Source organism: Hipposideros armiger, unplaced genomic scaffold (assembly GCF_001890085.2).
Source record: "Hipposideros armiger isolate ML-2016 unplaced genomic scaffold, ASM189008v1 scaffold_228, whole genome shotgun sequence".
Lineage (NCBI taxonomy): Eukaryota > Metazoa > Chordata > Mammalia > Chiroptera > Hipposideridae > Hipposideros > Hipposideros armiger.
This window is the reverse complement of record NW_017731578.1, coordinates 1,643,620-1,655,671: the sequence shown is the minus strand read 5'-3', so window position 1 is coordinate 1,655,671 and position 12,052 is coordinate 1,643,620. Positions and strand designations below refer to the sequence as shown.

Below are 12,052 nucleotides of genomic sequence, written 5' to 3'. Positions count from 1 at the left end.
CTCCCAGGTACATGAAGCATCACCTGGCGCCTTGGGCTCTGTCCTCCTTTCTTACACCATCAGTCCCTCAGTGCACATACCCAACCATGACCTGGTCACCCCACCTTCCAAACCTCCTCCTGTGTTTTGGGTTCTGTCGCTGACATGACTCCCACTCTCCGAGGTACCAAACTTGACCTCTGGTGACGTACTCTGCCCTCTTGCCTGCTGGTAAGGTATAAGCTCCTTGGGGCCAGACCATGAGCTATATCCAGTGACACTGCCCACAGGCCAAGGACATGCCCTTGTGCACACATGGCAGGTGCCGAGACGGACTGGTCACTGGTGAATGTCATACCCGTGGTGAAGGGAAGCACCTCTTAGCCTCATCTGGTCCAGTTCAGCCCTCAAATCTTCGATGGTTAGTACGAGCCGATCCTACAAAACAGCAAATGACATACAGTGCAGCTATCTCAGGATTAGAATCATTCACGTCAAACGTGTTCATGTGTTGAACCTCGCCGTAATGGGTTAAATTAGCAGTTATAAATACCAAATGGTTTAATTCTGAGAAAATTTTCTCTAGGAGTCCTAAACATAAACACTCAGACCAGCAGATTAACTTTATAAGCCCTGATCATAAAAAGACACGTCTCAGTCACAGAACAGTTTTCGGAGGAGTAACACCGAGCCACTAACTGATAAATCTGTAAGGAGGAACAGAGCTTTGGGGGTGTGGGCGGTGCTCACTTTCCCCGGCATGCCTCTCTGCACTATCTCGCATCCAGCACACACTCACTCACGTGCTGTTTGGACGCTCCACCTCATTCCTGTCACAGCACATCAGTAAGTAAGACTGACAAAAGCTTGTAAAGTCACCCAGTAGCCTCGGGACCTGTGCTGGCCCATACAGTAGCTGCTGGCCACGTGTGGCTGCTTAGCACTCGAAACGGGGCTGCTCCAAACTGAGATGTGCTGCAACTGTAGAATTCACGGTGGGTTTCCAAGATTTAGTATGAAAAAAAGACTGTAAAGTAGCTCATTCATTTTTATATTAATTACATGGCAAACCAACGTTCTGACTACACTGGGTTAAATAAAATTAAGTTTTCACGTGTTTCTTTTTACTGTTTTAAATGTGGCTACTAGAAAATTCTCGATTACATACGTGGCTCATATTCTCTTTCGTTGGACAGCACTGTCCTAGATGAAAGGTTTATGTCAATGCTTCAGCTTTCAAACGCACCCAAAAAGGAATGAGAACTCTGAGCCAGACCCACTGCCACACTCCAGACCCACAGGAGCGCTAGAAATCTTACGGCAGTGGCCAAGCCGTAGCAAAGTCTAACGCAGCTTCCGCCAAACATCCCTACTGATTACAGTAATGATAAACTCCACTCGATTCAGCTCTGAATGGGTTTCCAAACGATTCAAAAGTTTAAATACCTTATCATGTTGAGTTTCTTCTAACTGCTTTTTTGCATTGTCAACTTCTCGTAATAGAGAATTCTGAAAAAGATACAGATAGCCCTTTAGTGTTGACTCTTGAAAATGTTCCACATAACATCGTACGGCTACATTTCTGTTTAAAATAAAAAGTACGCCTCAGAAAAGAAATGGACCACATGAATGCGTTAATGGGCAGCACCACACTCCCAGAGGGAAATGCTGACAATGAGGCCAGAATTATTCTTAATAATAATTTGTACATATAAAATTTTATTCTCTGATCGATTTTCTAAATGTTAGGTTATGTCAAGTTCATCGTGTGAGTTCGTTTTAATCAGTTAAACTGGTTTGTACTAGCTCTTGCAATTCATTGGTCACTGGGAAACCTGACACAAGTTTCAAATGCATAATTCAACTCTCAGATAAAAATATTCCTTCCTACCTTAGGTTGGCCCATTGATCTAGGATGACGTGAAATAACTGCGCTACGTGGTCTCTTAATAGTGCATCTCATAATGGGCATTGTGTAAACACATCACATAAATCGTAGTGACAACTGGTCTCCCTCAAAAGAGCATGACCCCAGGTGCCAGCTCAGGGAAGGCTCCGGGCCTCCTCTCGAGGCCCACTGGTGCCGTGGGGACAGGTCTTATGGAAATCTGAATCCCACTGTCCCCATTCGAGCTTCTCGGATACGGATTCTAGGCCACCCTGCTCTCTGGTTACACCTAAAGTATTCCATGATGACAGGAGCACGAGTCCGGGCTGAGATGTTTTCCAAACCAAAGGAATAGGGAGCAGGCAGGACATGGAATGTGAGGCTGTTTGTTTTCAGTTGATTATATCCTTTATATTACACCAGACTACTACGATGCTATGTTTATAAACAAGACAGAAATTAACTTCCACTGCAAGACCAACAAAAGAGTGAGGGTTGGGCCCAAAAAGGATTCCAGTGCAGGGACTAGCCAACGAGGGCCTGTGGGGCAAATCCGGGCTGTGGCCTCTCACAGTAAATAAAGTTTTATAGGAACGCAGCCACACCAATTCATTTACATATTGTCTACGACTACTTTGTGTTCATTATTGATTAGCATGAAATGATCTTACTCATTAACATTTACTATCTGCTCCTTTAAAGAAGAGTTTACTGACTCCTGTTCTAGAGAGTAAGAATGATAAATAATTTTCCATGCACGTGAACTGTGCAGGGCACAACACACGGTAAGGTAATTCAGCGAGCGGGTAACAGCTAAGCTCTCCCACTTTAAAGGATGCTTCCTGTTCTCTGTAATGGTCATTAGGCACTGCCATGCACTGGTCCCCATGTGTCTGTCAGGGCAGGTAAGCTTCAGTGACGTCGGGACCCCCACCTTATCTTCTAGGGCAGCCATCCTCTCCTTAAGGTGAAGCTGAAGCCTCTCGTTAGATTCTGAAAGAAGCTTGTCGACGGTGTCTGACAACCGTTTATTATGTTCTTCATTCATTTTTTCTCTCTGCCTTGCCTAAAACAGGAGAAACAAAACTTTAGCAGCTCCAAGCACAGGTATGATCATCACTTCCAAAGTGCCACGGGCCAACGCTGCGAGTGGCACGAGCTGGCATTCCCTGGGTCGTGCCTCCCACTGGGCTCTGCAGTTACCAGAACCGACATGGGCGCAGGGAAACGCTGGCACACATCTCCGAGAGCTCGCTAATGAGAAGGTCCCAATTCAGAGGCGCACTCATGGGGCCTCAGGAACAATGCACATCAGTAACGGGCATGCGGACTCAGGAAGCAGCCTTACATGAAAAAATGAGCGTATTTTTATGGGGATCAGCTTATCTACACGCTGGTGAAGGAATTGCCCCACCTGTAAACAGAAGCTTGGGTCTGGATTCGGAGAGTGGGAGGAAGAATTTTATCTACAGAGCAAAAGGTAAAAAAATTCATTTTGGAAAAAAAAGTAGAGGAAACAGAGACTTTTGCCTTGTTTTTCTTTATACTCCTACATCACTTGAATTTTTGGTAATGCAATTTTATATTAAAAAATTACAAATAATTACCTCAAGTAATTTTAAAATGTAGAAAGAAAGTTGCTAAGTCTGTGTTTTACAAAACTACCATCAATTTCATAGATTAAAAAGCTTGTTTTCGTCCCCAATCCTGCAGAAACACAAAATATAAGTGGAGGGGGCAGGCAGGGCTAACAGGCAGCCACGCGCGTCAGGGCGGGTGACCTGAGCGCAGAGTCATCGGAGCCGGTGGGCATGGTGTGCAGTGCTGGGGGGGGTGGGGGGGGGACTCTCCCGGGTGGAGCGCAGCATGGCTGGGGGCTGAGATGTGTGCTGCAGCCCAGGCAAGAGGAGCGAGCCCACAAGGTCTCGCCACGGAACTGGGCATTGTAGTCATCCCTGTACTTCAGTTTCCTCACCTGTAAAATGTGGGTGCCAGAGTCCCCCTTTTCTCATAGCGTTGTAAGGATTAAATAGAAAGCACTCAGAATCGTGCTCAACACACCACAACTACCATCTAGAGGAGACCCCACACACCAAACAGTGAAGTATCAGCATTTGCGTATTTTTAAAGTAAAACAACTTAAAAGTTTACTTTGAATTGCCACAATTATAAACAGAATCCTCATCTCAACATTTGTCCTTCAAAACTCTGAAAGTCAGCTCTGAAAGTAACGGAGTGCATCCTAAATAAGCCACAATCAAATTCTCTAAGAGGTGAGCGTGCGTGTGTGTGTCTGACGGGAGGCAGGGGACTGCCTCACATGCAGTCTCTTTCTGGAAGTCAGAATCTTCCCTTCCAGGAAGTTTGCACTTGATGCTTGGCAGTCCATGGCCAAGAATACAGGTTACTGGTGAAAACAAAATCTGATGGCCTTGAACGGATGCCGTCAGGGTGGTGCCAGCTGGACCTGGGACCGCCGCTCGCTGCTTCCTGGATGTGCCACCCTGACCACCTCTTCAGGGAAACACTCAGGACTCACCGGACACGACCCTCCACTGCCACTCTCTCAGTGCTGCTTTTCCCACAGCTCAATCGTGGCTGTCCTTGTGCTTGGGAAGATCCACTCCCACAAATACCTTTATGTCTGGAGTAATATGCAGTATTTTGTGACAGAGGTCAGGCCTGTGACCTGACTTGGGGACGTCAGTGTCATATTCTAAGAAAGCAGACTCGACATCTCGGACCACGTGCCTTACTCTGGTTTCAGGGGGACCCCAGGTTTGTCTGAAGGGCACCCGTAAGGTGCGCCTTATACCCGGCGCTGCTCCCCGACAGGCTAGTCAGAGCAGCAAGCAGCCTCCTTGGATAGGAGGACCCATGGAACCCTGCAGCACTGCCCACAGATACCAACTTCTTCCCCTGCCACCAATGTTGACACGAGACTGAGTGTGGGGGGTGCAGCTACCAGCAGTAAATAAAGTTTTATTGGAACGCAGCCAGATTCGGCCATAGACTAAGCACATACAGCGGGGGCAGGGACCACCGGCAGAAGTGGAGAAACAAGGGCCGCGCCCCTGCCTGGCCCCACCCGAGCCCCAGCTCGAGGTCACATACCCGCTGCAGTTCCTGGTTCTTTTCCTCCAGCTGCGCTTCCATCTGGCGTAGCCTCTCCTCAATGTTGCCATGTCTCTCTTCCGCCTGTCAGCAAACACAGCGTGAGCTCAGCCAGCGACGCACGACCTCGGAGCACATGCGCACTGCCGGGGAAGGACATGCACAGCATGCTCGCGGGGCCGCTTCCAGCCACGCTGGCCACATTGCCAACATCCCACGTAGCCTCAGGCGGCAGCCCTCTCATGTGGGTGGTCTGGGGCGTGGCTGGTGCGGTAATGAGCTTGGTGAGAGTGTGCTTGCCCCGCCCCGTGCCTGGTGTCCACGTCTTCCAGTGTCCCCCATCCTCAGTCCACGGAGAGCGGGAAGCGGCAAGCACACAACAGCCATGGGCACGGTCTACCTTCCTAAGCTGGGAAGTGAGCTCGCACAGTTTAGCTTCCTTAGCAGCAGAGCTTCCAGAAGACAAAAGGTCAGACTACAAGGCCAACCAGAGATAGGAGCGATGCCAGGGAGAAAAGAAACCAAGACTTTAAACGCAGATCACAACAGAAAAGGAGCGGTTCTGTCACAGCTGTCAGCAACGAACCTGCTCTAAGGAAGGTCGGCGGGCAGCTATACCCCCTGACCGACCCAACGTCAGCCTGCACGACAGCGGCCTGTGTCTGTCCTGCCTCTTTGCTCGCCTGTCCTCGCCAGAGGCTCACTGATCTGAGCCAGGTGAAGTGGCAGTGGCGCCCCCAGGGGCTTCCTGGCCTGGGGCACACTGCTCTTTGCCCGGTTGACGCCGATGGTACCGCAGGGCTGCCGCTGCTAAGCACAGGAAGGCTGGCTGGCTGTGGCTGTGTGCCACCTCCTGTGCGGACCAGCCGATCCCAATCATTCTGAAACCACCTGGTCACCTGCGGGCTGCCGCCTGCACGGGGAGCACTGGGAGGCCAGACTGTGTCTTGCACATGTCTAGCCAATATTTTTTTAAACAAGTGAATGAATAAATTACTTTAAAATCTGTTTATTACAAACGTACTTTGCCTTGAGAAGGAATGGTCTTTTCCTATTTCTGAGAAAAACTCTATATCCTTCTTTTACACAAAGCTTCTAGCTTTTGCTTTGAGTTGTTGACTTAACTCTAAGAAGCAGTGACTCTTAGATCAAGCACAGTGGGAACAAACAGTGCACATCTGACAAACTGGAGGGAAATTAATTTGGGGACAACAAAGAGGGTAATGCCTGACATTTAAAAAGTGTTCCAATCTCACACAGAATGGCACTAAAAAGAAGCCTGGGCCATTTCAAGGACTTAGGCGAGCAGACACAAGAACAAGGATCCACAAGGTCCACACACAAACCACCACCACCACCACCGAAACCCCATGCGCCGCCCGAGGGGACCCAGGGCAGCACCTTGGAGAGCGCCGCCACCCTCTGGGCCAGCTCGGCCTCCACCTCAGGGAGCGTCTCCGCTTTCCGCAGAGTCTGCTGCAGCTTCTGCTCCGCCAGCTCCAGCCGCTCTTGTAGCTGCCGGTTTTTATCCTCAGTCTGCAAAGAGAGCACAGCATTGACTGTAGCAAATCGAGCCATTTCTGTTTTTAATAAATTAGAACAAAATCTTCATGCAGACACTGAAATTAGTTCTGCCAGAAGCACTGCCGTTCTGGCAGCTGCTTCCTGCGACACTTCTCCCTGTGAGGGCACACCCACTTTCTTGGGCCTGAAAACCACCTCCTGCCAAAGTGTTTGCTTTTCCTGATTATCTTTAAAGAAGTGTTCCAAAAAGAAGTTCCTATACATTAGAGAAAATCCATTTTCTGTAGGAGTTTCTGACTCTCATCGACAAGTTCAGGAAAGAGGGGTTCAGCACTAACCCTTCTTAAAGGTAATCAGACCCTACTCACAGAAGTGAGCCAAGACACAGCTCCCATCTCCTCTGAAACACAGACCTTCCAAGAGTGCGCCTGATCAAAGGCCACTCAAGTTATTTTTATAAAAGTATTCTTTTAAAAAACCCTTGCTCTAAAAAAATTTCAATGTAGAAAATGTAGCCAAAAGATTTTTTTTTTTAAGAAAATTTAGGGGCCAACCAAGTTGCTCAGTTGGTTGGCACACGAGCTCTGAGCAACAGGGTCACCGGTTCGATTTCCACATGGGCCAATGAGCTGCGCCCGAGCTGAGATGCCAACACGTGGCAGGATGGCTCAGCTGGTGAGAACACATGCTCCTAACAAGATTGCCTGTTTGACTCCCACATGGGATGGAGGGCTATGCCCACCCGCAACTAAGATTGAACATGGCACCTTGAGCTGAGTGTCCACGAGCTGCTGACGGGCGGCCAGATGGAGACTGGACTTGGAGCTGAGCTAGCTGCGCCCTCCACCACTAAGATTGAAGGACAACAACTTGGCTGTTCCCCTTCCCCAATTCCCCAATTAGAAAAAGAAAAAAGAAAATTTAGAAATCGTCTGTAAGTTCGGGTTCCTGAGAGGTAAGCATTTGTTTACATGCAGCTTTCTTTTTTTTCCTGTTTGCCTATATCACTGTATATACATCATATAATATGTTGTGCTTTAAAACCCTCAGAAAATACTGTACGTAGGAGTTTGTTATCTGCCTTTTAAAGTCATTCCTGTTACCATCTTACATGCTCCTAAACAGCCTTCCACAAGATAATTTATAACAGCTTCCTAGTGTTTTATTTTTTATTTCTATTTTGGGCCTAACGATACACTTTAAAACATAACAAACAAGCTCACTGGATTTTCAAGAAGTTGGATTTGGTTTTCCCACTTCACTCGTGATTAGCTGAGGCTGCAGAGGAAGCGCGGCAGCGAGGGTGCACCGCGCAGCAGAGGGCACAGATGCTTCCCGCAGACCGCAGTTCTGCATTTTCCACTATTACACTGAGCCCAGCTATCGACAAGTAGCCAACCAACTGCCTTAAAGTTCTCTGCTACTCTCTGCTCATTTGGTAAAAAAGCTGACAAGCAACAAATTAATGTTCAGTTAAAACAAAACAGAAGAATCAAGGGGTGTAGCTCCAAAAAATGGTTATAGGAAACCCTACATGATTAGAAACTGTCCATTGAAGTAACCCATACTTTCAAATCTAACAGTTTAAGATCATGAAAACTTTATATTTGGACTTGATTTCCAACATGAAAATCACAGAAAAAAGGTCTTTCACTTCATTAGTAAAAGCCTGACAAAGTTCTGTAAGAGCACTACCTGTCGATGCATGGAGTCTTTATTTGCAATTTCATTTTCAAGTTTATCGTTAAGGTCGTGCACAGAGGTGGCTTCACGCTGTGCTGCGAGGTAGCGTTTCTCAAGAGTAGTGATTCTCTCCTCCATGTCTTCCTTCTGGGCCATGGCCTACATTAGGTATTTCAGAGGGAAGAAAGGTAAATAATACACAACACATCAGTACACTTAAGAGAAAAAAAACTGGATTAAATCCTAATTTTCAAATCCAATATAAAATTAGTGTTCCCAAAACTAAGTTGATAGAGATGCCAATTTTCTCCAAAGTGAATGAAAACACCTGCCTCACATATAAATATGCACCTAAAACTATTAGCAAAGACTCATCTGCCTTAATACTATGTCTGGCCATTCAGTGAACCAAGCTTATCCTTTTCTACGTAATATTTCAAAAACAATGTATAATAAAATATTCCAACGCTGCTAGAATTCCAGGAGGTGGTCTCTGCAATGAAGATGCCACTGTTGGCCTCACGATACAAGTAGGTTCACACAGGACAAAGCGTGGCCCTTCAAGGGACACAACAGTGAAACCCCAGCGTCATTTTCTAGCATAACAGTTGGATGGAAGTTCATTCAATTAACACAAAATTAAAACGATAATACCAATACTGGAAACAGAAGTCAAAGTTTGATTTAATGGGATAACAACCTCCTACAGCCTAATTCCGTAACAAAGTTCTATCACATAGTATCAAACACTGAAGCCAAGGCCAGAACTTATGCTAGTGCAACTCCTGTCCCCAAGTGAGACATTCATTTAGGTACCGCCCTGTTTACTAAGTAACTAATGCTAGCGAAGTCTTAATATTAAAGGTGATGGGTCTTAAAATAAGAATTTCCAGGGCAGCTGGTTAGAGCGCAGTGCTCATAACACCAAGGTTGCTGGTTCGATCCCCACATGGACCACAGAGCTGCACCCTCCACAACTAGATTGAAACAACTACTTGACTTGGAGCTGATGGGTCCTGGAAAAACACACTGTTCCCCAATAAAAAAAAAAAAAAAAAAAAGACTTTCAAAGTTCTCTGCATATTAAACTTTGCTACATAAATAATCTCCTCTTACTAAAGAACCATGTAACTGACCAGGCTACAATATATGCAAATATTTTGCTTTGTTTTGAATTCTTACATAAAATCAGCCCCGCTGAGCTACTAAATAGTAGTACCTGGTCTACGTACACACTCAAGGTCTGAAAGGGTCTTCCTGAGAGGTTCTGCCCGAGATGGTCTCACGGGGGATGTTTGGTCTGTTTATAGTGGACAGGTTAAAGCCCCAGGGGGATGCGCCACAGAAGTATCAGCTGTCACTGGTTTTTATGACAACAGTTAAAGGGCTTCTTATACATCCTTACACATACATCCCGTGTGCCAGAAATGATATATTTCTACATATTTTTTCAGCGTGATCCTGTCGACTCAAGAGCAAGCAAACTCCACTCTCACTGTTTGTGTGACCACCGCTCTTCACTGTCATTGATTCCTTCAAGGAGTAGGACGTCAGAAGATTAGATGACCGCCAGTGACACTTGCTCCCTGAACAGGCAATGGACGGTGGTCACACCACTTTAAGTGAACTAGCAGACCACAGATGTCAAATTTGTTTAAGTGTGCAGGAGACAGAAATCTGAGCCTAAGAAGGGTAAATTCAGACAGCTGAGAACTCGTAGGAACGAGGGATCCACAGAGCAGGGAGGGCAGCACAGTCACGCAGCAGCTAGGCCAAAGGGTGGCCGCGTGTCCATTCTGCGGTCGCCAGTCCGAGGGACCAGCAGGACCAGGAGTCCACCTTTAAAGACCTCAGGAAAGGGAGACTGCACCGCCAAATGGGAGGTGGCCTATCAGTCTCATAGCACTATTCTGTTTTGCTGTTACTTATACGCAAAGGATGAACGCAACTGGGACAGTAAGGGACAAAATGAGCTAAACGATCAGACCAAAACACCCCAAACATTCAACTCAGTGACAGCACTGCAGCTGCTCTTATCACTTACTTCACGAACATCTCGCTGCAGCTTTGTGTTCACTTCCTCAGACTTGATGAGGTCTTTCCTCGCGGTGTCCAGGTCTTCTTCCAGCTCTGTCACACGACTGGAGAGAGAAGCCAGACGTTCCTTCATCTGACTCTGCTCCCGTGACTGCTTATCAATGATCTCCTGCAGCTCGATGACTTTGGCAAGGTCTTCCTCGTGGCTTAAGGAGCCATCCGAAGATCTCTGATGGGGAAACACATTCTTAAATGGTTGTGTTTGGTGAGCTAGGAAAGAAAGCACTTCTGGGAAACAGGGAGAATCGAAATGAACTGGTGCAATCTGTTGGATGACACACAGTCATGACCACTGGAGGTCTAAACAGGGCTGTAGCAACAGTCACCCCAATAGTCGTGTGCGTGGACTGAGGGCAGAGGAATTGGAAAAAGACGAAGAGAAAGCCGAAGGACTTGCCTTTCCATTCGTGCTCGGCGTGTTTTCTTGTTCATGATTTATGTCAAGCACCCCATCTGTCAGTGTTTTTTTCTGATTATTCTGTTCTTTAAGAATCATTAGCTGAAACCAAAAAATTGAGTATGAGAGTAAAGAAATAAGGCAGCAAAACTCCTTTTGGAAAAACATAACTGTAAATATAGTATAAAAAGAAAATATATAGTGATGCTATCCATCCTGAATATAACCAGGTTACTACAATCAGAATTTATTATCTACTGGACAAATGGTGACTTACGAGACTCTGCAGCTCTCAAATAAAAGTCTAATTTACTAGTCATTAAAATGACCAAGAGGGGTTGGTCCTCAATCAGAAAGACAAATAACAGCTGATATCCACTACTATGACTTTCATAATATTTTTTTCTAAATTAAGGGGTAAAATTGAACTCTCAATTCAAACCATATGATGATTTATTGAGCTTACCTCTTTGTGTGTGGCACCTAATTCTTCTTCTAACAAACTACACCTTTCAAGGGCTACTCGTAACCGCTCTCTCACCTGAAAATAAAAGGGTTGAGTCTGTGTATTTATTTAATTCTTATTGTACAGCTAGCTATCCTAATATACTATCAGTGTAATAAAACATAATAGAATACCTCAGTGTCTTTCATTGATGTTAATGTCAAAAAAACTAATTAAATTTAAAGCTATGCTTGTTCATAGCTTTAAATTTTAAGTTGGAGAAAAATCTTACCCCTAAATAAATATCAACCAAGTCTTAACAACAAATTAATTTACAGATTATAATAAATTTTAAGACATTTATGCCAACTAATACTTTTACGCATACAGAACTCTGTCTTCTTTCAGGAAAAATTTCTTTATAAGAATTCGAGAAGCTACTAAAAGTAAACGAAGGCTGCACAAACCAATCTGACGCCCGCCTAACAACACAGCATGTGTTGAAAGCCAGAATCCCTACGTGGCAACGGTACCTTTTCATCCAGAGCTTTGTGGTGTTCGAATAACGACTTTAGTGCTTTAAGAACTTCCACCTCGCTGGATACACCTGCTGGGGACTGTGCCTGCCTCTTCACCACTGTCATCCTGAGAGATCGCTCGTGCCTGGAGACAAGGCATTCCAAATGTTCCAACAGCAGCTGCAAGGGAAGGCCAAAGTGAGAACATGTTTGCAGCACACTTTCACTTTCATATTTGAATCTGGGGCAAATAATTCCCTTCAACCTCATGCTAAAACTAGTCTGACTCTCTTTCAGCCTAGTTAGAGAACTACCCACCCCCAAATGTATTAAAATATCATTAATTCTCATCATGAATTTCAAGCAAGGTATGAGAACGCTCAACTGACCAGTCACAGTCGAGTCAG

General features: G+C 45.8%; 1 protein-coding gene across 10 annotated transcripts in view; it reads right to left on the bottom strand.

Moving 5' to 3' along the window:
* Positions 1 to 12,052, bottom strand: part of PPFIA1 (PPFI scaffold protein A1) — an 88,613-nt gene that overhangs the window by 41,199 nt on the left and 35,362 nt on the right. For 6 of the 10 annotated variants that reach the window (XM_019654705.1, XM_019654708.1, XM_019654709.1 and 3 more), the window contains exons 4-14: positions 11,661 to 11,825; positions 11,149 to 11,223; positions 10,683 to 10,784; positions 10,233 to 10,454; positions 8,201 to 8,347; positions 6,383 to 6,517; positions 5,382 to 5,456; positions 4,982 to 5,065; positions 2,802 to 2,933; positions 1,426 to 1,488; positions 338 to 417 (exon numbers count right to left, since the gene is read on the bottom strand). In XM_019654705.1, coding sequence (XP_019510250.1) covers positions 338 to 417; positions 1,426 to 1,488; positions 2,802 to 2,933; positions 4,982 to 5,065; positions 5,382 to 5,456; positions 6,383 to 6,517; positions 8,201 to 8,347; positions 10,233 to 10,454; positions 10,683 to 10,784; positions 11,149 to 11,223; positions 11,661 to 11,825 — 1,280 coding nt within the window. The remainder of the gene's footprint in view (positions 1 to 337; positions 418 to 1,425; positions 1,489 to 2,801; positions 2,934 to 4,981; positions 5,066 to 5,381; positions 5,457 to 6,382; positions 6,518 to 8,200; positions 8,348 to 10,232; positions 10,455 to 10,682; positions 10,785 to 11,148; positions 11,224 to 11,660; positions 11,826 to 12,052) is intronic. The other 4 variants (XM_019654713.1, XM_019654714.1, XM_019654710.1 and 1 more) reach the window with 1 other exon arrangement.